Below are 24,979 nucleotides of genomic sequence, written 5' to 3' on the forward strand. Positions count from 1 at the left end.
AATTTATTTGTAAATATTGTTGTGGTAGAAATGGACATATCTGTGTGGGATCAAGGGTCTCTTCCTGGACCAGTTGCATAACTGACAGAGAGGGATATCAATGTATCTTTTGGCTGTTACTTCATACCATGTTTCATCACAACATTTCTGTCTTATAACTTCCTTTTCTTTTCAGGTATTGCCTCAGAATATCGAGAATATAGGGCGTGGCGAGTGAGGAAGCAAAATGTATTAAAAGGTGCTTTCTGAGATGTACAGTAGGCAGAGACTGAATGCTACAGAGAATCGTGCTCTTTGAACTGCAGGATTTTGACAGGTCTGTAGTTGCATGAATAACCATCTAAAATTAAATGGAGTTCTATGTAGGTGTTTAGGCTTTGTTATGCGGGTTAGATCTCATGCTGAATAGGTGGAAGGTGCATTTATGAGAATACAAATTACTTAAAGGGTGTGAACTATTGAATGAGTATTGGTAAAACATATGGAGTGATGCTGTCATATAATTTCTAAGTTTTCCATTACTGCAATATGCTACAGAACCCCCTAGACCAGCGGGGGAACATTCCCATTTGTTGCTTGAGGCAAAAGCGGAAGTGCCAACCTGCTCTGCCGCTGCTGCTGCTGCCGCCGCCACCACCACCATACCTGCTGCCGCCACCACGGCTGCCTCCTACTCTGTCACATTCACCACTGGCGGAGAAGTGCTGCTGCCATTGGTACCATTTTTGGGAAAGCTGGCCCTAATTTTGGGTGAGATCTCACCCACGTGGCTGTGAAATCAGCACCTGGAGAGCTTCTTCAGCCTGAGGCAGTGGCCTCACCCTGTCTAGTGGCTGGGCTCTAGACTCATTAGAGTTGTTTTGCTGTTACAGTCTAGAGCAGGGGTCAGAAAACTTTTTCAGCAGGGGGCCGGTCCACTGTCCCTCAAACCTTGTGGGGGGCCGGACTATATTTTGAAGGAAAAAAAGAACGAATTCCTATACCCCACAAATAACCCAGAGATGCATTTTAAATAAAAGCACACATTCTACTCATGTAAAAACACGCTGATTCCCGGACCATCCACAGGCTGGATTTAGAAGGCGATTGGGCTGGATCATTATAAGCAGCATCTTTAAATTGTTGTAAGCTTGCAAGTGCAACCTGTCTCTTTTTAAACCATGTACGGTACTGCTATCTTAATCAAAGTTCCAGCGCAGAATGGGTAGCTGATTACTACAGGGGACACAGGTGCTCCATGGGACTATGGAAGGGCTGTAGATTAGTGGTAGAGTACATGCTTTGCATACAAAAGGTCCCAGGTTCAATCCTTGGTAGGACTAGGAAAGACTCTTGCCTGAAACCCTCTTACCAGGAGCTAGATTGACCAATGACCTGACACAGTGTAAGGCAGATTTCTGTGTTCCCATTTACTGAAGAATTACTAAAACTTTGCTCTGTATATGGAACTACTAAAGATATTGACATTTTAAAAACACTTTGTATTAATATATTGGCATGCAACAATCTGTTCTGGGGATTTCCCTAACCCTTCCTTGCGCTAGCAGACCTATTCAGTTGGATGCCCCCTATATCATATAGCATAACCAGCTACTTGAAGAATGGTAAATGCAGATTCAATGAGATACATTCAAATATGCTACAGCATCCATACAAGAACCCTCCATGTAATTGGCTAGGGTGATTGCTCCTGACCCAGGTGAGAGAGCTTTTTATGTAGGAGGAGAACTAGTCATACACACACACACACACACACACACACATATGTCATACACACAGAGACAGACAGACAGACAGACACACACACACACACACACACACACACAGCACTCAGGGGTGTGTTATTAAGCATGGGCAGATTTTGTATTAAGGCAGATCCATTCACTTTTCTGTATCTCCATTCCTCTTCCTGCAATTTTGCCTAGGTGCAAGTGTCAGTATGGGGAAGCTACTACTGTCTGCAGGTAAGTGTTGTATTAGTATCTGTGTTTCATGATAACTAATAAATAACTAAAACAATTTCATATAAATGATGTGGGGGAAGAGCTCCTTGTTATATATAGTTCCACAATTCTTTCTCCAAGGGTTTAGTTTTATCAGGCAACACCTCCCCTCACTACTTTCTTCTCAAGAGAGAAAAGATACAGAGCCCTGTATCCCTTTGCTATGGGGGCTAAAATCAGGTGGTGCTCCAGAAAACTGAATTGTACCTACACAATTCCTGTCCATGCATGTAGGCCGCTATGTATCAATATGTGGAGGCCAGGTGCACGAGGATTGGAGTAAAGGGTAACTGGATCTGGTGGGCGGGCTGTATTTGGACTTCCTCCACCTGCTGTGGACTATTTTCACAGGTGGGTGCACCTACCTGTCAATCATTTGATGCCACTGTATCACTGGATACAGGCACTGCCAGCCAGCTGATAGGCACTGTTCTGTCCCACAGGCCCGAAAGTGGGCCTGAGCGAGTGGTTTATTGCAGGGATTCCAAACAAGGATGACGAAAGCACCAGAGAGACTTACAGCGCAATGCGAATATTCTTACTGCTACGTCTTGGAATGGACACTGAAGTAGCAAGCATGCCGTGACTGTCCATGCCCAACCAAGCATTTATGTATTACTTCTACAGAAACACCATATGTAATCTGGTAGCAGTAGTCCAATTAATCCCACCTGTCTGAAGGCCTGTTCCCAACTCAAATCCATCCATCCATCTGGTAGGTGAAGGAATAGGTGACAAGGGTCCAGGTTGCATGGGTAGCTCCTGACTTCCATCTCCCTAGGCCAGCAGCCAAGCCCTCAGACAGCAGATAAGCATATCAAAGGAAACAGATACACATATGTGAGAGCAAATTCACAGCAGGTACCAATTATCTTGACCACCAAGATAGCATTTATAGGCTTTCTGGGACCTCCTCATGCATACCTCATGTTTGGCAGGAAGCCACATCTTTATCTGCCCCAGAGATGATGTCACATATGACATCAGATGGATAACAGGTTCATGTGGTTGGGAGAAAACAGCCTTTGGGGGACAAATTAGGATTCCTGCTGGGCCAGAAACTTCCTACCACCTGCAGCAAAGAAGGACATATTAAATCCGCCCCAGCCTCCTATGACCTTATTAATTACGACCCCCACATCTGATGCAATTTGCATATAGCCCCCATCCCATTCCAGGCAAATGCCAAACACATTTAATGCCATGTTTTGTTTGCCCCCAAATGCATATTTTGCCAAGCTTCATGGAAACATGCTTGTCATCAGTCTGCATTTTGAGTAGAATGGATAAGAATTACAATGCCTTCTTAACACCCACATTTAATGTTGGACATTCTTGTTTCTTTTGCTTTGCAGGTTTCATCCTTCTGCTGAATCTGCAGCTTGGTAAGGCTAACTTCACTTCCGCTTGTTTGCTAGGGACTAGTTCTAAAAATCTGACAGATCTCCCGTGTGCATAGCCTGACTTTTGGTCATTGCTCCCAGTTGAGGCAAAGCAGGAACACATTGTTCAGTAAGATCATAGCTCCAAATCAGGGGCTCTGTATTTCAAAATGCTAAAGCCCTGCAAAGTTCCTTTATTTAGAGCCCCACTATTTCATCAAGAGCCCAATCAAGTTAATGTAGGATTTTTTTTTAACTGCTCAAAACAGTTTGTCTTATGCACATGTGATGAGGAAATGGCTTGATATAAGTCTAGGTAACTGAGGTTGAAACTCCTTGATGGCTTCTCCAACAGTTGCTCCTCCTAGCCAAATAAACTTGCACCAACTCTTCTACAGTGGTGCCTCGCTAGACGAAAATAATTCGTTCTGCGAGTGCTGTCGTATAGCGAATTTTTCGTCTTGCGAAGCACCAACGAGAGAATAGCGGTTTGACGAAAAAAAGAAAAAAAAAATCGGAAATTTTTTCGTCTTGCGAGGCAAGCCCATTGAAAAATTCGTCTTGCGAGACAGCCTTCCGCTAGCGAATGCCTTTCGTCTAGCGAGTTTTTCGTCTAGCGAGGCATTCGTCTAGCGGGGTACCACTGTATTGTGTTTTCTGGGATGGTGGAAGTTTCCACAACAATCACTTCCCATATGTCCAGACTCCAGACCTGGAAAATTGTTGGCTCTATAGCTTGCGTTTTGTGTGGAGCTGGTGGGTCAAGCTCATGATGAGGATTTGAAGGCAACTGTAGAAAACAGTGTGGGTTAAATTCAACAAAGTCATTGTGTGAGGGAAATGGAACTCCTGTCCCTTCTGCTCCCCGTTGTGCCCCTCACACCCTCCCCCCAAATTGGGGAGAACTGCTAGAGCAGATATGGGAGACTCAGAAGGGCAAGGAGGAGGGAGAGAGAGATGAGAGGTTTCATTTCGCAAACAGGAGTCATTCTACTTGTGCAATGACCTCACTGCATAGAACACTGTATTACAAACTGCATGCAGTATGATCTTTTCTAAATATATCCTTTCGCCTTCTCTTTCCAGGTTCTGCCTACAAGCTTGTGTGTTATGTCACTAACTGGGAACAGTACAGGGATGAGCCAGCCAAGTTCACACCAGATAATATAGACCCACATCTGTGTACTCATGTGATCTATGCTTTTGCTGGCATGAACAACAACCAGCTTACCACTATAGAATGGAATGATGTGGAACTCTACAAGAAACTTAATGCCTTAAAGCAAAGGCAAGTAGCTCTCACAATGAATGCATTCACACCATGATGTTTGCTTAATGGCTGCTTCCAGACACTGCCTGACAATAGCAGCAGATGCAGAAGCAAAAAGAAAGGAAGAGTCTCATGGGGTCCCTTCATGAATTATGTGTTTAATAAATTAATTACTTAAAGTACTTTTAACCCACACCTCACCACATGATTTCATAGCAAGGTATGATACAAGTTAAAATACAACCAACACAATTCCAGTATACATAGTTGAAAGAGGAGGCAAGAACACAACACATCTTAAAAATTACAGTATATAAATTCTCAAGGAAACCATCCACAGAAACAGTACATTGATATTATTCTTAATATCGCACAAAAGCACAGGTAAACCAACAAGTCTATGTTTCACTTGTCCAAGAGTTAGGATTGAATATAGCTCCTATGGAGCATACACATGGTGGCAAATCTGTGCTTTTTGCTATGTTATGTGAAAAAAGTAATTTGGAGATACCTGGCATTCAGGGGGATGGAGTTGGTTGGAGTGATGGCTGATGTTTCCCTGTGATGATCATTTTTTTGCATAGTAGGATTCTGTAAGTATGTTTCTGAAGACACTTGAGAGTGGAATGATAGTCATCAGAACACATATTTGCATAGCTGTCAACTTCCCCCCCTTTTAAGGGAAATTCCCTTATTCCGAATAGGATTCCTCTCAAGAAAAGGGAAAAGTTGACAGCTATGCATATTTGTTTTGTTCTGCCCTGCCTTAATCTCTGATGAAAGAGCTTTTGCAGGTTTTTGAAGCACCAGGTTGGGGAAGCCTGCCTTGCAGGAATGCAAAAGACAGTTATGAAGGGCTGCCTGCTTGTTCCTTTCACAGTAATAGCATCTGCTTGGCCAGCCTTCTCTGTCCTTGCTTGGAACTGCCAGCAATCTCAAGAACAACAGCAAGCTTTTAAGTTCTGTCTCACTTTGGGCTCTGTCACTGGGAGTTGCTTTAATTTCCCCAATGGCCCTGACAGAAGAACTTTTGGGATTCTGCCCACACCCCTGAAAATGAGCTAGAGGAGCTCTCAAAACCTGGTGATGGAAGTCTTGGATATTTTGAGGTGGAGAGGGCAAAATTCCTTTTTAATTATCACAAAATATTTGTGTAATGTTAATTCCACTATATCTTTTTCTTGCTTTCTAGGAATAAAAAGCTGCTCACATTGCTGGCTGTTGGAGGTGGAAGCTTTGACAACCAGAAGTAAGACCCTTCTCCTGCTTATATTCATAGAAAGAGCAGAGGGTGTTCATGAGATATTTCTTCCTAATAAATTTGTGATTTGGGACACCCGGCCTAAGGCATTTTGGAGAGCTTGATTCTAACATACTGTAGAGAGCATTTCCTCTTGTGAGAAATGAATGTCCTTCAAAGATCAAGGAACATTTTCTGTCTTTTGTTTCTGTGTACACTATTATTCAGTGCTAGCCTCCTTCCCAGAGACGCATTACTGGCAGATAGTGATTTTAATAAAAGGGTCATTTTATTATTAAAAAAGGGATTAAAGAAGGTGGGGGGGGGAGGAGGAAGAACCCCACCACCAACAACAAATGCAAGCTTTTTCTCCTCGTTGAAGCAGTTCACTCTCCTCATTTCATTTCATTGGGGAGGTGTGGTTGAAAAGTCCCCCTAAATTTGGCCAAACCCCCAAAGAGAGCAAAAGGGGACCACTCCTGCTTAGTAGAAAGGGTGGGAGGGCACTGTGATGTAAACTTATTGGCCTTGCTTCACTGATATCTTGGGGTGGGAGAGTAATTTGATTCAGTTTATATTTAAAGATGAACTTAACATCTGAATGGCCTGGCAGGCGCTCTTTTATCCTTGTCCTGGATGTGGGGCCAAGTGCCACCATTGGCCAGTTGATCCCACGCCCAGAAGAACACCCAAAAGGCCCTGCCACCAGTGGCCAATTTGGCGGCAGGCAGAAGGTCCAGCCTGCCATTCACCAGTTCATGGGGGTGAAGCCGCCTGCCCAAAAGGGACAAATGGACTTACCAAATTCATACTTTTTGAAATAAGATGCAAACTGAAACCTCCTTCAGAATTCATACTTCTTCAAATTTCCCAGTGCGATTCCCCAGGTGATGTGTCCAACAATGCACATAGCAGGCTAAAGTGTCTTATAAAAATGCCTTATATTAGTGAAAATTACATCCAAAACTGCATTAGATGAGGGAAAATTTCTTGCAAAAATGTGTATAAAACTGCATATAAAAATAGGTTTATTTTGAGAAATTCACACTAAAATATTGAAGAATCTTCATGAGGAGTTTCAATTTATTTATTCATTTTTGTGGATTGTTGCAGAAATAGAAGCGAATTTAAGATTTTAAAAATGAGAAACTTGGAGAACCAATATCGACAGATTGGTCCATCCTTAGTCCCTAATGATATCAGAGCTCTTCCATTTTATAGCAGCTGTTCGTGATGCCCTTCAAAAAATAAGAGTGAAATATAGGGTGGTGCAAGTTGTAAAAGGCAGCTGTCAAAAAACAACACATTTCTTCCAGGTTCACTTCCATGATATCCTCTCCAGCAAACAGGCAGACATTTGCTACCACATCAATCGATTTTCTCCGCAAACATGGGTTTGATGGTCTGGACCTTGACTGGGAATATCCAGGTTCCAAAGGCAGCCCTGCAGAGGATAAGCATCGCTTCACCATCTTGACTCAGGTATGAAAATAAAACAATATAGATGTTCATCCCAGCTTCAGCAAAGGGTGCTGGAAGCCCCTAGGGAGACAGCATGGATCATACTTACTTTGACATAAATTTGTCAAAACCTTTCTTAAAAACAGCAGTGAATGATTGTAACAGGGTTACTTTATTTTAAAATTGTATTTAAAATTAATTTCCTGGAATGTATACTGTAGTGACAGAAGATATGACGTACCTCTGAGCATGTATAGAGTGCTTTTGTAATCACAACCACCCTCCATATGTTTATTCTTCCACATCAAGAACAATGGTCGGTTTGAGTCCCAGTGACAAACAGTGTAATGCTAATCTACTCAGAAGCAATTTCCATTAAATTCAATGGGGCCTAAGTAACCATACCTGAGAGAAAGCACTATTAAACTTAATGGAACTTTCTTCTCAGTACACTTGTATAGGATAGCACTGTGAATTACTAAATATGACAAAGAAGACTCAACCATCAAGAATAATAATGCTATGTTATATGGAAAAATACGAGAGAGACATTGCATTACCTTTGTAAATCAAGAAAATCTTTAATAAAAATATTTTTTAAAAAGAATAATAATGCTGTATTGCATGCTCAGATGCAGTCAAATAAATAAAAAATAAATAAATAGGCATGGCCAACTTGTGTGTGGAGATTTATCTTTATTTATTGATTAAGTTTATATATCATCCTTCATCTGAAGATATTTCTCCTCATGATCTGTATGGGTGGAAATTTCCAGCCTGCAAAAGGCCAGCTGTCCTTTGAAATGTGTTCTGTTCAGTTGCACATGAGCAATACCCAACTGCTCCTGCTGTTTCTCTCTGAAGGAACTGAAAGCTGCTTTTGAGGAAGAGGGCAAAAGAGCAGGACGCCCACGGCTGTTGCTTTCTGCTGCGGTATCTGCTAGCAAAAATACCATGGATGCTGGATATGAAGTTGCTGCCCTGGGGAAGTGAGTCACATGGTTTCTGCTAAGTGACATGCCCTGCGTCAGTATCTCTGTTGAACACCAGCTCTGAATGCTCTGACTTCTAGGTCTAGGACAAATTGCTAAAGAACTCAGGAGAAAGCCGTTCAAATGAAAAGCCCCTGACTGTTAGGTCCAGTCACGGATGACTCTGGGGTTGCGGCGCTCATCTCGCTCTATAGGCCGAGGGAGTCTGCGTACAGCTTCCGGGTCATGTGGCCAGCATGACTAAGCCACTTCTGGTGAACTAGAGCAGTGCACGGAAACGCTGTTTACCTTCCCGCCAGAGCAGTACCTATTTATCTACTTGCACTTTGACGTGCTTTCGAACTGCTAGTTTGGCAAGAGCAGGGACTGAGCAATGGGAGATCACCCCGTTGTGGGGATTCGAACCGCCAATCTTCTGATTGGCAAGCCTTAGGCTCTGTGGTTTAGACCACAGTGCCACCCGCGTCCCTCTTATTACTATTATTCTTATTTATTAAATTTGTGCTGCTGCTGAACCTGTACACAGTGAAGTAGTACACAGTACACTGGCTCTCCCAAAGATCCAACCCATTTCAATAATTTTGAACCTCCCCTGGTGTTTGATGTCCTGGTTTTGTAGGCTCTCATAAACAGTGGTTTGTCGGGTGGTATTTATTGACCACTGTGTCTATGCAGCCACACTGTGCTGTAGACTTTATATAAATAAATTTGGGCCTAATTCCATAGTGCCTCTGAAAATATTTCTGAGGGCTTTTAAAGGAGCTACTACATCATGCTTATGTAATCTCAGGTTTTCTGAAAAAAATATTTGTCTATGAATCAAAATAACTGTCTTATTATTATCACTAACAGTGTGGCTGTTGGATCATAGACTCCTTAATGTTTGAAGAAATTGTTCCTTCATCTTGCCATTCCTTTCTGTGTGCATTTAGGAGTCTTGATTTAATCAATGTGATGACCTACGATTTCCATGGAAGTTGGTCACCTCAAACAGGACACAACAGCCCCTTGCACAGAGGTGCACCTTCCTATGACTCAACACCCTTCTTCAACTCTGTAAGAACAAACAACACATAGCCCAATCTTAAACTCATATCTAAATTCCAGTAGCAATTTTCCCCATTCGATGAAGTAAAAGCTGAATCAAACCTAAGCATTAGGGTGGCCACTTGTAGGGAGGAAATGCTTTATGAAAAAGACTCGAACAGATGTGCATAACATTTTCATGTCCTAATTTATATGTCTAGATGCAAATTTAGAACCAATGCCTATAAATTCAAATAGAAATAGAAAACATTTCACCATAGTGGGGAAGATGGGACCAAGTGACCTGTGTGCTAGCTCAGTCTGCTGTCCAGGAGCTGTTACTGGGTGACTTCAAGGCCCCTGCTCACCCTTTGCATGATTCCTTATCTTTAAACTGGGCCTGGACTGGACAACTCTTCAAAAAGAGGACTTCCGCAAAGAGTGGACTCTTCTCTGTCCAGTGGGACACATGGCCACCCTAGCAAACATGGGTGCATGGGTGATTGATGAGGCTCAAAATGTATGTTTTGTGTAGCTGCATGAAGAATTCCTCCTTAAAAAAAGAAAAGAAAAGAAAATTCAAAGGCAGACTATATCTAAGTGAAAGGGAGGCTGGGAATAGTCAATTTAACTCTGTTCAGTCCTGTTTCAGCTCAAAAATCACCTTCCCCAAGCTTCTTTTTTCATTTACAAATATTTTTGGAAGACACGGAGACTTCCCACAGATGACAAAGCAGCTTGAGGAGGTTGATCCAAAGAGGGAAAGGGTTAAGCAGCCCCTCACTGCCTGCCCTTCTTCTCAACTCCTCCCCAATACTTTTGTCTTTTAAAAAAGTAAACTCACAGAGGAAAGAATGACAGAAGTCTGCATAATTTGTCTGTGCTTCAGGAATATGCCATGAAATACTGGAAGGACAATGGAGCGCCAGCTAAGAAACTCATGATGGGCTTTCCAACATATGGACAGTCTTTCAAACTTGCTAGTTCACGAACTGACGTTGGTGCTCCAGCCAGTGGTGGAGGTTCTCCTGGGCAGTACACCAAAACTTCTGGGATCTTGGCATATTACGAGGTAAATGGGTCTTTGGCATTTTATTACAGAATATTGATGATTGAGAGCTACTGTAATGTAGCTGATCATGTTGGGGAGGCAGAGTCAAATTTGCACAGCTGTAAAGTTCAAAGGGTGGGCTTGGGCAAATCATTTTCTCTTAACACATCTTATTTTGACAGTGTTTTTGTGAGGATAAAGTGGGATGATTACTGTGGAAGGTACCTAAGACATAACCAAAGTCTTAGGCAGCAATCCCATGAATATTTATTTGGGAGCCATGCCATGGGTACAGCCCTGTTCAGGCCTTCACCTGAACAAATGTGCACTAAAACCAGGGAAGGGGCAGAAGTGTCCATGCATGTTTCTCTGTTTCAGACTTTCCTGAACTGAGAGGGAAGATCTGAAAGCTGACTCTTAAGTGCCTTCAGCAGAATGTGCTTGGCATCTTCACTGTGCTCGAGCTCCTTGCCTTATCAAGGATCCTGGTGGGGAGGAGTCTAAGCACCTGTGGGATGGCCCTTGGGTTTGCATCTCTGCTCTCTGCTTTCCATTTTTAGTCCATAAGCATTTAGAGGAATGCCTGAATGGGGCGTCAGTGTTCCGTAAACAATACATAGGACCAGATAGTAGGGGTGCAATCCTGAACACCATTGCTAGGGAACACCTATTATTCAATTCAGTGGGACGTCTTCTTCTTCTCTGGTGATCACTCATAGCTGAGTAAGGTCGTGTTCCATAAACCCGGTCTTAACAGGGAATCTGTAAGTGACTGCGGAGGCCAATTCTGGGACACACATGTCCTTCCACAGTGGGGACATAGGTTTCTGGGTGGGAGTTGATCATGGTGAGGGTTTGCCAAGCGTGCCTTCCTCTTAGCACATTTCTCCCTTTCGTCCTGAGTTCAAATGTCTTCAAAGCCCATGACACCTTTGGTGAAGGCTGTTCTCCAATTGGAGCGCTTGCAGGCTAGTGTTTCCCAATTGTTGGTGTTTATACTACATTTTTAAAGATTTGCCTTGAGAGAGTCTTTAAACCTCTTTTGTTACCACCAGCATTTCGCTTTCCATTTTTAAGTTCTGAATAGAGTAGCTGAGTGTGATGTACTTCTGAGTCGACAAGTGTAGGCTCACACTAATGAAAATCAGAACAATTTGGTTACCATATACTGGAGTGGGGAGTTTTGTCCACCCCAAGGGCCACAGGCAAATATTGGTAGAGTGATGGAAGCTACTTAACTTAGCAAAGTAGTTTACCTTCCAGCCACACAAAATCCAGAGGTTTCTATGGCTCTATCCTGACAAGCTTAAGGTGTGATCACATGTCAAGAGCACATTCTAGTCAAGCAAAGGCAGTCGTGGAGGGTGTGGTGCAGGGCCATTGAGGCATGTGCCCTGGGGACAGTCCTGAAGGCCAGAGGGAGAAGTTGTGGAAGGTCTCATTTGGCTGCTGTATAAAGTAAATTAAAGCTGCAGACCACCAAACACTGTACTCTTCTAGCTATAAAATAACCAATGATTCTGATGGGGAAGCTTGGAATGATTAACTTTTGGGATAATAGACTTTGTTTTTATTTTTGTTCATAAACCTTTGAGTTCCTGCTCTTTATCTAAACAGGGATTCTATCATTTTGACAGGTGTGCCCATTTTTAAAGGGAGCTACCAAGGGATGGATTGAAGAACAGAAGGTTCCTTACGCTTTCAAAGCTGGAGACTGGGTTGGATATGACGACGAGAAGAGTTTTCAGTTTAAAGTGTGTCACTGCCTTGTGATAATTGCTATATCCTATGAGAATGAAAATCCTTTAGGCCCTCTAGCTGCTAACCAAATTTACAGTCACATTCTCAGAGTCTTGGGCTGTATCCAATGCCTCTGTTCCACTAGCGCAGCAGACTCATGCAATGGAACTTCCCCCTCTTCTCCTATCCCTTGCGGTCCATGACATGAAAAGTTTACAGCATCCTCTGGAGCAGATTTTGAGGCAGCATCCTCTGGAGCAGATTTTGAGGGCACACAGGGAGAGAGAGGAATTGGAATTGGAAGTTGCATGGGTGGACCTCTGCGTACATATGTTCTTTAAGGCTCCATGTTATTTAAAATCTTCTTCTTTTCCCATGATAATCCGTTCTGTTCCTCAACTCCATTCTTCCCCCTCTAACCCCCTAGCAATGGTGCTTTAGTTGTGATTCCTGCACTGCAGGGGGTTGGACTAGATGACACTTTATATAACACTTGATTGTAAAAAGAAAAAAACTAACAACCTGAAAGCGGTCTACTAAAAGATACAATTTACATTTAAGCATAATATTCAAAGGAAATTTTCTATGAATCAAGAATGTGCCATTCTGTGGTGACATAAATAAGACACTCCTTCTTTCTGTGAGGTAACCACAGAGGGTGGCTAAAGAGCACTTGGGGCTGCTAACATTGGTTTTGCGTAGGGGAGGAAGCAGAATTTTATTTCTGGTTACTCCCAGGGTGAAATAAGAATGAGGTAGACAATTCTTAATACTGTACACTCCTTCTACTTCCCAAATGTGTGCCAGCTAACAGGATGGTACTCAGACAATGCTACTTATAAATAAAAGGAATCACAACTAAAGCATATATGGCAGGTGGTCATCCAATCTCTGCTTAAAAGCTTTCAAGGAAGGAGAGCCCACCACCTCCCAAGGGAGTCCATCCACCGCTAAACAGCTTTTACTATCAGAAAGTTCTTCCCCATGTAAAGCCAGAATTTCCTTACGTATATTGTAAATGTGCTGCAGTGTTCAGAAGGAATTTGTACTGGTAGTTGCCTGTTATTAGCAAATGGTAGAAGAGGCATGCTGTGTGACAACTATTATGGAATGGGTACATAACCACTAGTCTGTGGGCTATTTACAAATGTTTTCCCCTCTAAACTTCTCCTTTGCAGGCTGAGTTTCTGAAGAGGGAGAATTATGGAGGAGCCATGGTTTGGACTCTGGGGATGGATGACTTCTCTGGCAAATTCTGTGGCCAAGGAGCCAATGTCCTTGTGAATAAGCTTAAGGGTCTCCTAGGAAACTGAGGTAATGACAAATTAGGCTGTAAGGTGCATGTTTCATAAAGCTACCAATCTAACGTCCGGTGAAGTTTGAATTAGGTATACTAATTGCATGGGAAACCCCTTGTTTTCTAACCTCTCTTTTTAGATTTGAATTTTTGGAATAGCTTCAAGAGGATTCACGGGTTAAACCCTGCAATACGAAAGCATTTTAAATAGATAGATAGATAGATAGATAGATAGATAGTCTCTCAGCTGTAGTCTTCTAAGTGGCTCACAACATGATTACAAGCAAGACAACAGATAAAGTTGTTAAAATTGAAATTAAATTGAGACAAGAAGAGAAACCCACTTTGAAAGGGCAGCAAAAGATCAAATAGAAAGTTAAGCAAAACTTATGCAATGCCTACTTACCTGGAAGTAAAGGCCACTAAACTCAATGGGAGTTGAGTTACTCTCCATGTGGTCCCAAACTATATGCACCCCATGGCTGCTATTTCGTAAACAGCAACCAAGCATGCAGAGGCCTATGGAATGCTGAGTGTCATGTCTGAGTTGGTCTAGAGTCTGAGGAAGTGTTGCAATACAGGGTTAAATGTTTCAGGGTTGTTTTTTCTCTGCTCTGCTCTTGCTAAATAGGAAGTCTTGCAAATATCTGATATGCTTCTGACATGCATTTGTTCTCCTATGACAGAACATGAAATATCACACCAAGCAAATAGAGGAATACAACATGTTGTGGAACAAAGATGGATCCATGTTATATCTCTCACCTCCTTGAACCTTTGCAAGTGAAAAGATACTTCAAGATATTCACTGCCTATTAGCATGTGACCATCCAGACTTGAGCAACCTGTTGTGGAACCTTCCATTACAAACTTCTGTTTGAGTCTGCTGCATATCTCGTTTTTCTTCCTTTAATGTTAATCAGATTTTGAACATCGTGAGATTTATGCAGAATTGGAATGCACATGCTCTTTTTGGGCAACCTTGATTTTCTATTTCACTATGCAATCTAATAAAAAAAATAAAAAAGTACTTGTACTTTAAATCATTTTAAATTGTGGCACAATGGTGATGACAATGAAGACATTTCTTTCAGGCATCTGATATTTACAACTCAAAAGAAAAGCTGACCAACATAACTAGGTGCCTCTCCCCAAGCTATTTGTTTTCACCTGTCTTTAAAGGAGAAAGTTTATAAAAAGCAAAGACACAGGGAGCGTTACCTAATTCTAGTTTCCAGGAAGGTGTTTGTTGTTGAGTGAGTAGCTTAGTATTGCTGTCAAGGTCCAAAAGAGGATCAGATGGGTTTTTGCTCAGTGAAGAGGCAGAGATAGTACTTAAATGAGAAGAGATTATCATTTAATCAACCTGAAATGTTATTTTGACAAAAATTCTAATCATCACTCCCTCTATTTTTAAAAAAATGAACTGCAAAGTGTATAACTCTACTCCCTGCAAGAAAGATCAAGGACTGCTATGTGAGCCAGAAATTCAACTAAATTCTGCTGCCCTTCTGATTGGCTAAGAGACTGAAAGTTAGAATAGTGTTATGACTTTGCGAGGCAAAGACACTAATCTAGATGAAAAATGGGAACACTTGCCCTTGAGGTTTGAGATTGATACTTAGAAGACAATGCCAGAGTTTTTGTTAGGAGGAAGTTTTAGGATTTAAGTTGGCTGTGGCGTGATCAAGGGAAAAAAGTGTCAGTCTGTTAAATGCAGCAAGTTGGAAATGGGGGGTGGGGCAGAACTCAAGTTGAGCTGCCTGTTTTGAATAAGAGATTGCAGCAATGCCTCGGTCCAGTATACCTGAAGGAGAGTCTCCACCCCCATTGTTCTGCCTGGACACTGAGGTCCAGTGCCGAGGGCCTTCTGGCGGTTCCCTCGCTGTGAGAAGCCAAGTTACAGGGAACCAGGCAGAGGGCCTTCTCGGTAGTGGCACCCGCCCTGTGGAACACCCTCTCACCAGATGTCAAAGAGAAAAACAACTACCAGACTTTTAGAAGACATCTGAAGGCAGCCCTGTTTAGGGAAGTTTTTAAGGTTTAATAGACTATTCTATCTTAATATTCTGTTGGAAGCTGCCCAGAGTGGCTGGGGAAACCCAGCCAGATGGGCGGGGTATAAATAAATAAATAAATAAATAAATAAATAAATAAATAAATAATAGCAATGGGAGAGACAGGACCCCCTTGGAGTGTAATGCTTTGAACTCCTGCATTGTAGGCTCAGGTTGTATACGTATATGTATAAATAAGCCATACATCATAAAGACACCACAGTCTTCACTGTGCCTCATTTCCAAAGAAAATCCTGGGTAAGCATCTGGAACCCCTGGAATCTTGCACCACTGGGAGATTGGGGTGGCGTGTAACAATAGTGTCTATAAGTGAAGCTGGGGAGCAGCAGGAGGAAGAAAGACATGGAAACTGGAAGAAAAAGCTGGAATGGAGAGTGCTGCAGAAGATATGGACTCCAGGGACAAATTGTTGGACAATATGTCTTATCATCACTGACTATTGGCTATGCTGGCCGGGGTTCATGGAAGCTGGAGTCCAACGACATCTAAAGGACCACAGATTCTCCATTCCCGATTTAGCTTATGTTCTGTTTCCAACAACGGTCAGATTCAACTGGAGGCTCACAAGCAGGGCCTGAAGACTTAGTAAATCACCCCCATAGTTCTTAGAGGACAAGAAGTTATGTGCAAGTTCGTTTTAGCTTTCACAGCTCCACTCTGTCAGTTTGACTGCATTGATTATTGTTGTTTAGAGCCTTCTCAAAGTCTCATTTCCAGCATCATCAGCAATGGTTTTGGATTACAGTAGCAAAACTAGAGGAAACTCCTAGCTATGTTGCTGTTATTCAGCTCCACATTGAGCTAAGGCTCTCACTTCTCTGCTGTATCATGTTCTCCTTTTTTCAACATGAAGTTCAAGACCAGCATTAGTAAAGAGTCTTATCTTGCACTGATATAGTGTCATGGAGGTGTGCCTTGTAGAAACAGCCTTGGGGATTTAGAGATATATAATCTCAAAGTGACTTTTTGTGGGGGACTCAAGGCCAGTTGCATAATTTTTTGGCATGGTGTATGGCTGCAAATCACAAACTAATGTTAACCTAGGTTTTTTGTTTTTGTTTTTAAAGCCGTCATTTAATGATAACTACTTGTTGGGCATAAAGAGTGGCAAATTGTGCAGGAATACTTTGGCCCCATTTGGACACAAATATCATTGCTTATTTATCTAACATCTGCATGTTGAGCCATGTGCCTTGCATGTTAAATGGTTGTCTAGAAAGGCTATTAGAGCCTCTTCACATATGATTACTCAACACTTGAGCAAGTTCAGACTAGGAATGGACAAATCTGTCCATTCCACTTTTATCTTAGTTTTCTGATCTTAAGCTCGCTTTCCACATATCTGCACTGGGTTGCAGGGTTATTTTCTTTAAAAATTTCTCATGAAAATATCATTTTAATGTTATGTTTCAATGCTGGGACCTTAGAGTGAAGGGTGGGTTGTTGTTGTTGTTGTTGTTGTTGGATGTAGTCCTTTGCCTACGCACCCAAAGGTTGACAACATTAGGGTTTGTTTTCAGCTTAACCACATATGTAATTGGGTTGTAAGATTTCTACAATTGAGTGATTAATTGAACATTCATTAAAATCATTGGGAAATTTGCTGTCGACGTCGGGGCTTTGCTGACGTCCAAATCTGTCAAAAATCAGAAAAAGATAGGCCTTTGTGGTTCTCTTCATACACATAATGTAATTTTTCATAAAGTCAACACTTTTTCCATCCTTGAAGTTAGATCTGTTTTCTGTCCCGGGATTTATTCTTCAGCCACCTGTGCACTTTAGCTGACAGATGTATGCCCCTTCAGCAGGTGTGTGGCTCCCATACTGATAAGTGAGCAGTTTATAAGGCTGTGTTGGATTTCCCCAGATGGGCCATTTCTTCTGAAAAACAGATGGGGAAGATGCTGCTGTGGGCAAGTGAGTGATCCTGTGTGTAATTTTACATCTTAAGAAACATAAAAAGACATTTCTTCCTGGAAACAAGGGATGTGAACTTTGAGCTTAGACTTGGGAATGAGAACATCATCAGGTTTGCTTATGAGACAAATAACACTGGCAATGAGGTGTTTAGCAAACAGAGTCAGATGGTTTAATACATAATGGTGTTTTTTTTAATCTTTTGTAGGTCTGGCCATTTTGCTGCACTTGCAGCTTGGTAAGCATAATTATTTATTCCTCATAAATTTATTCCTCAAAAATAGATGGAATATCTGAGACAAACTGAGGGGGGGGGGGAAGATGCTTTCAGGTTTGATATTGCCATTTTCATTTCTGCCCCCTTCTGAGCTGGGAGCTTGTAATACTAAGGGTGTGATTATGAGTAGCAGCAACCAGCACAAAGGAATGTAACATTAAGAATAAGAGACTCTATCTTTGCATTATATAAATCCACAGATTTCTGTAAAGGAAATATATGGTCCCTCATTCTGGGGGTGATAGGAGTTGTAGTCAAAAACATCTGGAGAACGCCAGGTCAGCAAAGGCTGGGCTAGAGACTATAACTTTCTAATTGAGCATTGTGCATGTATCTTAACCACAATAAGTTTCCTAAATCAAGAGGTAAGCGCACAGAGCCAGATTGAACTAAATTGTTGCACGAGCAGAATGAGATCTGCTTGTGCAATGGGACTTTGCTCTGGAAGGCTGAAGGAAAACCTAGAACAGGTTTAAGAGGTGGGAGGAGGGGGGCAAAATTCCTGTTGCGTGAGCTGACCTCATTCCATTAACACATAAAGTATGCCGGTTTTAGAGTCAGTTGCTTTGATTTCCATGTTGTTCTTGCCTGTGACATTCGCATCACCATGTTCTTTCTTACTATAGGATCTTCCTACAAGCTGGTCTGTTATTTCACGAACTGGTCCCAGTACAGGCCTGATCCTGCCAGATATAAACCAGCAAATGTGGACCCCTGCCTGTGCACACATGTCATCTATGCATTTGCTACTATGAGCAATAACAAGATCGCCCCCTATGAATGGAATGATGACGTCCTCTATCCACAGTTCAATGGTCTAAAAGAATAGTTAGTAAATTCTTTAAGCACTTGGTAATTACTAAGAATGAACACAGATTGGTTAATCTCAAAATAATAAGGCTTGTTTGGATCTGATCGGATTTTCCAAGCCCCCTAGTTGTACATGTTTCATTCATATATATATATATATATATATATATATATATATTTAAATGGAAGGTTAATATTAGCTGCTGCGAAGCTGCAAAATACTCTCTACTCTCTGCTCACTAGGGCCAATGGCCAGAAGAGAGAAGGGCAGACAATTCAGTTCTGGGCACTGCTACAACAGTCCAGAGTCTCCCTAGTCCTAAAGAATCTATCCTGTGCTATTGTCTAATATAGGGATCTCAGATCTGCAGGATCACCTGCAACTCATCTCTGTTGAAACCCACTTTACTTCCCCTCAAATATGTGAGACTGACTTATACTGTGTCAGAGCACTAGTTCTGTACTCAAACGCTATTCACACTGATTGGCAGCTGCTGTCAGGCAGAGGGCTCTTCCTCATCCTGAGATCCTTCCATTGGAATGACCACTGGCTGATATTTATTTATTTATTTTCATACAGAACATGTTCTCTGCTCACTGAACTGACTGTTTTCTGCCCTTTGCCTGCCAGTTGCTTCTTGTATCTGTGTACCAGAACACGTCACCTCTCCAGGACTCAGGGAAAACTGAACTTGACATTAAGCACATTATTTAGTATAGGAGAATCCCAATCAGAGAGTCTCAAGGGAGAGTCCCAATTTGACATGAGGTCCTAGCATGGGCAGAGAAGCTGTCACAACATTAACAATCTGGAAATGCTGTGGGGACAATGGCTTGATGTACCTGCCTGCATGGCTGTTGTTTGCACTGGGAGGTAATCTCTTATTAGTACCAGTGACAGCCTTATTAGTACCAGTGACAGTACCAGTGACCGGGTTCACGTCTCCACTCCTCCACGTGCAGCTGCTGGGTGACCTTGGGCCAGTCACACTTCTCTGAAGTCTCTCAGCCCCACTCACCTCACAGAGTATTTGTTGTGGGGGAGGAAGGGAAAGGAGAATGTTAGCCGCTTTGAGACACCTTCAGGTAGTGATAAAGTGGGATATCAAATCCAAACTCTTCTTCTTCTTCTTCTTCTTCTTCTTCTTCTTCTTCTTCTTCTTCTTCTTCTTCTTCTTCTTCTTCTTCTTCTTCCTCTTCCTCTTCCTCTTCCTCTTCCTCTTCTTCTTCCTCCCAGGGCAGAAATAGGGGTTGTGGGGAGGCTGCTGCTCAATATCAGTGCATCAAAGTCCCTTCCCATGATTCTGTGGCCCCAACCCAGATAACTCCTCATGGCTATTTAGTAAAAAAAAAGAACAAGCACACAGTCTTAAGATCAACACAGTATCTAGTTTGGTCCTCAGACCACGCTTAATGGCAGTTCACGAAACAATAAACCATGATGGGAAAAGCAACAATTGCATATTATAACTTTATTTCCTAATTTTTCCAATCCCTTCCTTAGTAATGAGAAAATGGTCACCCTTTTGGCAATTGGAGGATGGAATTTCGGCACCCAGAAGTGAGAACTTTTCTTTCACATGTATAATGAACAAGATTGGGGGGGGGGGTAATTTGTGGCTACTGCTGCTGGCCTGCTGAGGAAGAGGCAATGAATGCATAAATGGGATGTGGAGGATTTTCAGGAACCTCTGGTGGATAGAAAGATAAGACCACTGTGGAGATAAAGGAGGAGAATTGGGGGGTTATGAAAAGTCAGAGGAAAGTATGGGATAAACAAGTACAGTAGAAACATTTTGTGGGCAAGGAAGTGGTAAGAGAAGCTGAAACAAGCTAGCATTGCTTAATTTTGTGGTTCACATAGTGAATATTCTCATACTTTCAGTAACTTAAAAACAAATCCGGTTTTGTTAGGTTCACCACAATGGTTGCTACAGCTGCTAACCGGAAGACTTTCATTGATTCAGTGATCACTTACCTTCGTCAGTATGCGTTTGATGGGATTGATCTGGACTTTGAATACCCAGGTTCTCGGGGCAGCCCTGCTGAGGATAAGCACCGTTTCACTATTTTAGTCCAGGTGAGAAAGCTTTGCCCCAGCATCCTGTGAACATCGTGCCTCACTCTCCTTGCATAAACAAATGTAATATGTGAATGAGTCGATTATTTTGTAAATAATGGCAGCACTTCTTCAGATCCTGAAATCACAAAGCAGATGCTGATCTGAAATGGTCACACATTACATTTTCTCATGTGGTGGGAGTTATCCTCAGCCAGGATGGCTCCCATCAACATCAGGCACGCTTGTCCAAATAAAGCACTAATTCCAACTAAATGTTGCTAGAAATGAGGTGCCACTGCCAATTACACAAACACATAATAGAATATCCTTTTCTAACTGCTTTCCCTCCTAGCAAAAGGAATATACTACACTCCACTTCCAGGTTTATAAGAAAGTTAAAATAATTTGAAATTTCTTTATATTTAGCTATGTTTAAATGACAATCAGCTGAGTGTACTACTTAATTACCGGTAGATAAAAAAGCAAATCACAGAAATGGCTGAGCTTTCTAAATTCCTCTTTATATGTGCATAATGGCACCATAATGGCACTTTGGTTCATATACCAAAGAAGTGAAATTTCTCCATATTAAAAAAAAAGATGTTGTCGCATACCACCAATTTTTAAAACCTTGCACACAATGAATTAGCTAGAAATGAATGCAGCTGTTAACTTTACTCACCCATGCCCTTCTCCAGGAAATGCTGGCTGCTTTCTCAAGTGAAGCCACCAGGAGTGGGCAACCCAGACTGTTGATCACAGCAGCTGTATCTGCTGGCAAAGCAACCATTGATGCTGGATATGAAATTGCAGAGATAGGAAAGTAAGTGACAATGTGCTAAATTGGGGACTTGTGAAAATAGGACATAGCAAGGCAAAACTCATTATTCATTTGGAGGGAATTATTTATTATATTAAGGAAAAGGTGCATACAGAGAAATACTGTAGATACGTGTCAACAATATGAGACAACATATTTGTGCAGTCTTGCCAAAGATTTAAACTTGGTTGTTTAGATACAGCATTTAGATACAGCATTTTGAAATCTAGTCACAGTTCAACATAAGTGGCCGCAATACCCATTTACCTGGGAGTAAGTCCTGTTTAACTTTATTAAGTTTACAGATAGATATGTATAGGATTGCAATGCTGGACCCATATGACACTAAGCTTTAGATTTCTAGTCAATGTCCTCTTTAGCTTGTTCTGTGATAAAAATGAACAGTGTAGTCACCGTGAACTTCATTTGTTGGAAAGGTTGGATGCGAATTTAACAACTGGACAAATATCCTTGCACAAAAGGGGAGCAGGAACCGAGGATCATATAGCTAGCTGTTTAGCAAACTACAAGTCAGATGTACACCATATTGTTCAAATGCGTACAATTTTTGTATGGCTTCATGCAATCTGCAAAAGCTAATGTGAAAGATAACTGGGATCAGCCCACCAGTTATCAAGAGGATCTTTATTTCAGCGTATGGATCCATTAGACAAGTTGTTATTGCTCTGCTTTTTTTTTTTAATTCGCACAAGGGTTCTAGATTTCATCAGTGTGATGACCTACGATTTCCATGGAGGATGGGACACCTTCACAGGTCACAATAGCCCCCTGCATGTGGGATCTGCAGATAAAGGCGATTTTGTGTACTTCAACTGCGTAAGGAAATGCTAAAAAAACTATTGTTTGCTCAGAGCCGGTAAAAAATGGTCAGTTCATACCTATGTTTATTATGTTCCTATTGAAAGGAATTTGCCATGAAATACTGGCTAGAAAATGGGGTTCCAGCTCAGAAGCTTATGATGGGGTTTCCTACTTATGGCCGCACCTTTAGGCTTACCACAGCTGACACATCGGTTGGAGCTCCCGCATCTGGTGCCGGATCCATTGGGCCTTACACAAGGGAAGCTGGTTTCTGGGCTCATTATGAGGTAAATGAAACAATTAAAAAGGACAAAAGTTTAAAAGCATGCAGTATTTAAAAATCTCTAAGGAAAGTGCATTTTGTCACTCAGCAGTTATAATCCTGTTCTACAATACTAATATTTTGCCGCTCACCCTTTGCTTATAATCAAGATTGCATACAATTGTGTTTTATAATTCCACCACATCCATTTTCATCCTCTTTAAAAGGTTCCTTAATATGTTCTATTTTTTCCTTGAACTTCAAAAACCACTGTGGACTTCGCATATGGGAAATCAGTTTTTCCCATATCGAAAAAGTTTCCAGTCCTCCTAGAAAGATTCTAAATTTGTGTCTCTCATCAGTGCCATCGGTTTTGCCATCTCTGCGCAATCCATGATTTTCACTGGCTGTTCTTCCTTTGAGGGCATTCTTTCCTCCTTCCACTTCTGTGCATAAAGATTCCTTGTCACCGTGGTTACATACATAAATACAATTGAAGCTTTCTTTGGAATTTCACTGACCAGTATCCCCAGCAGGAAGGTTCTGGCCACTTGAGAAAAGTCACTTTATTTTTTTAAAAAAAATCATTATTTATCAGGTGCATGGTTTTCCTCCTTTGGTATAATTACAGGAAATGCTGCTAGGAATATTACATTAGCCACAGAAGTGCACCTCAAAGGATAGAATATATTTCACTGATAAAACACCAAGTGCCTGTACCAGCCTAAGGGATACTTGTAACTCTACAGATAAGAATGGTAGACATTTTAATTCAGACAGATGAGTCATCCTGATTGAAATTTGTATATGCATGTGGTTTGCCGCTGTTTGCTAACATGAATGTTCCTTGACAGATTTGTACGTTCTTGCCAGAAGCGACAACTGTCTGGATTGAAGATCAGAAAGTCCCTTATGCCTTCCTGGGGAATGAGTGGGTTGGGTTTGATGATTTAACCAGCTACAAGTACAAGGTATGTTATTTTTTCCTAGTGTGTGTAACAGGTTGATCTGTACCCACACTCAAAGTACCTTGCATGATTTACCAGTGCAATGTTTGAGCTTTATAACAATGCTTTATAACAATGTGTGTGTATATGTATTACTCACACTGATGTTGGGATATTTTTTGCGAGTCAGCTGCTGGCGTCATTGACTTTTAGGAATGTAGTCACGCCCTTAGATGCATTGGTCCAGTCTAGTGTTTGTGTTTCCCAAACCCCATGAGTCTAAAGAACAGCACCCCAACAATTCATGTCATGTTAGTGCGTGCAACTGACATCAAATGTGGTGGGAATATCTTGTACTTGCTTTCTGCACAGGTTGAATTTTTGAAAGCAAACAATTTTGGAGGGGCCATGGTTTGGGCCATTGACCTTGACGATTTCCTAGGCACTTTCTGCAACAAGGGGGTATATCCTCTGATATCACATTTGAAGGCACTCCTTGACATACAAACTCCAGGTAGGTCAATTTATTGAGAAGAATTCTGCACTCAGACGTGTATATGCATGTGCGCACATGCGCAGAATGCCATGCTGCAATTTGGAGGTGCAAGGAAACAAGTAGCCAATGATCAGCAAATTATGCGATGTGCAAAGACACTTCCCAATATGTTTTAGCAAAAGGGGGACAATTTCATGCACATTCAATCCCTTTAGAAACCTCTGTGGGGATGTTCCCTCTAAGTGACTGGCTTTGCTCTTTAGTACAACTGCAATGTATTAAACAACTTCTCCCAAGTGTCTTCTCTGATTACATTCTTTGCCCTTAGGTTGTGTAGCTCCACCCCCTCCAACAGTCCCACCTCCTCTTATTTTCTGTGAAGATAAAGCTGATGGTATCTATGCCAATCCAGATGACAAATCAAAATTCTATGAATGCTCTGGGGGCAATACTATTGTCAAGAGTTGTGGAGAAAGTCTGGTGTTCGATGAGAGCTGCAAGTGTTGTAACTGGCCTTGAGCCTGTGGCTACCATCAGTCACTAAATAAAGAAATGGAATGGCATGCAAGACTTCTTAATGAATGTATAAACCAAGTGGGTAGTTCCTAATGATAAGAAAAAAATAGATGGGAGCAAAATGAGCAAAGGAAATAAGTGACAAATGGACCTTAACAGGTGATGGGAAAAGTGCTGGAGTCCATTGTGGGTTAAGTTAAACACACACACACCTTTCAGGGTCAATTCAATTTCTTCAATCAGACCTCAGGATGTAGGAGACAGCTAGTAGTAGCATTATTGTGCCAGAAAAACATACAGTGGTACCTCAGGTTAACAGACGCTTCTGGTTACAGACTCCGCTAACCCAGAAATAGTACCTCGGGTTAAGAACTTTGCTTCAGGATGAGAACAGAAATCGGGCAGCGGCAGCAGGAGGCCCCATTAGCTAAAGTGGTACCTCAGGTTAAGAACAGTTTCAGGTTAAGAACGGACCTCCAGAACGAATTAAGTTCTTAACCCAAGGTACCA

The 24,979-nt window shown here is 41.8% G+C and overlaps 2 protein-coding genes across 2 annotated transcripts; both read left to right on the top strand.

The window, feature by feature from the left end:
* The first annotated feature begins 224 nt into the window (after window positions 1-224).
* LOC117048643 (acidic mammalian chitinase-like) lies at window positions 225-14,478 on the top strand. Its single transcript, XM_033152711.1, has 12 exons — window positions 225-316; window positions 1,926-1,964; window positions 3,359-3,388; window positions 4,472-4,673; window positions 5,848-5,904; window positions 7,212-7,377; window positions 8,221-8,345; window positions 9,281-9,404; window positions 10,264-10,446; window positions 12,063-12,179; window positions 13,344-13,479; window positions 14,149-14,478. The coding sequence occupies exons 2-11, from the start codon at window positions 1,940-1,942 to the stop codon at window positions 13,476-13,478; spliced, it is 1,164 nt and encodes a 387-aa protein (XP_033008602.1). The 5' UTR covers window positions 225-316; window positions 1,926-1,939; the 3' UTR covers window position 13,479; window positions 14,149-14,478.
* Window positions 14,479-17,378: 2,900 nt separating this feature from the next.
* LOC117048642 (acidic mammalian chitinase-like) lies at window positions 17,379-24,521 on the top strand. Its single transcript, XM_033152709.1, has 11 exons — window positions 17,379-17,457; window positions 17,666-17,695; window positions 18,361-18,562; window positions 20,049-20,105; window positions 20,459-20,624; window positions 21,305-21,429; window positions 22,140-22,263; window positions 22,353-22,535; window positions 23,365-23,481; window positions 23,830-23,971; window positions 24,282-24,521. Exons 1-11 carry the CDS (start codon window positions 17,433-17,435, stop codon window positions 24,470-24,472), a joined length of 1,362 nt encoding a protein of 453 aa, XP_033008600.1. The 5' UTR covers window positions 17,379-17,432; the 3' UTR covers window positions 24,473-24,521.
* The last annotated feature ends 458 nt before the right edge of the window (window positions 24,522-24,979 follow it).

The sequence above is a fragment of the Lacerta agilis genome, chromosome 6 (genome assembly GCF_009819535.1).
Source record: "Lacerta agilis isolate rLacAgi1 chromosome 6, rLacAgi1.pri, whole genome shotgun sequence".
NCBI classification, from domain to species: Eukaryota; Metazoa; Chordata; class Lepidosauria; order Squamata; family Lacertidae; genus Lacerta; species Lacerta agilis.

Excerpts from the sequence above, each read along its gene's own strand:
- LOC117048643 (XM_033152711.1), top strand. The coding sequence starts at position 1,940 with ATGGGGAAGCTACTACTGTCTGCAG. Across the intron at positions 4,674-5,847 it reads CTTAATGCCTTAAAGCAAAG|GAATAAAAAGCTGCTCACAT; the intron begins GCAAGTAGCTCT and ends CTTGCTTTCTAG. Across the intron at positions 10,447-12,062 it reads GGATCTTGGCATATTACGAG|GTGTGCCCATTTTTAAAGGG; the intron begins GTAAATGGGTCT and ends TCATTTTGACAG.
- LOC117048642 (XM_033152709.1), top strand. The coding sequence starts at position 17,433 with ATGGGGAAGATGCTGCTGTGGGCAA. Across the intron at positions 18,563-20,048 it reads TTCAATGGTCTAAAAGAATA|TAATGAGAAAATGGTCACCC; the intron begins GTTAGTAAATTC and ends TCCCTTCCTTAG. Across the intron at positions 22,536-23,364 it reads GTTTCTGGGCTCATTATGAG|ATTTGTACGTTCTTGCCAGA; the intron begins GTAAATGAAACA and ends GTTCCTTGACAG.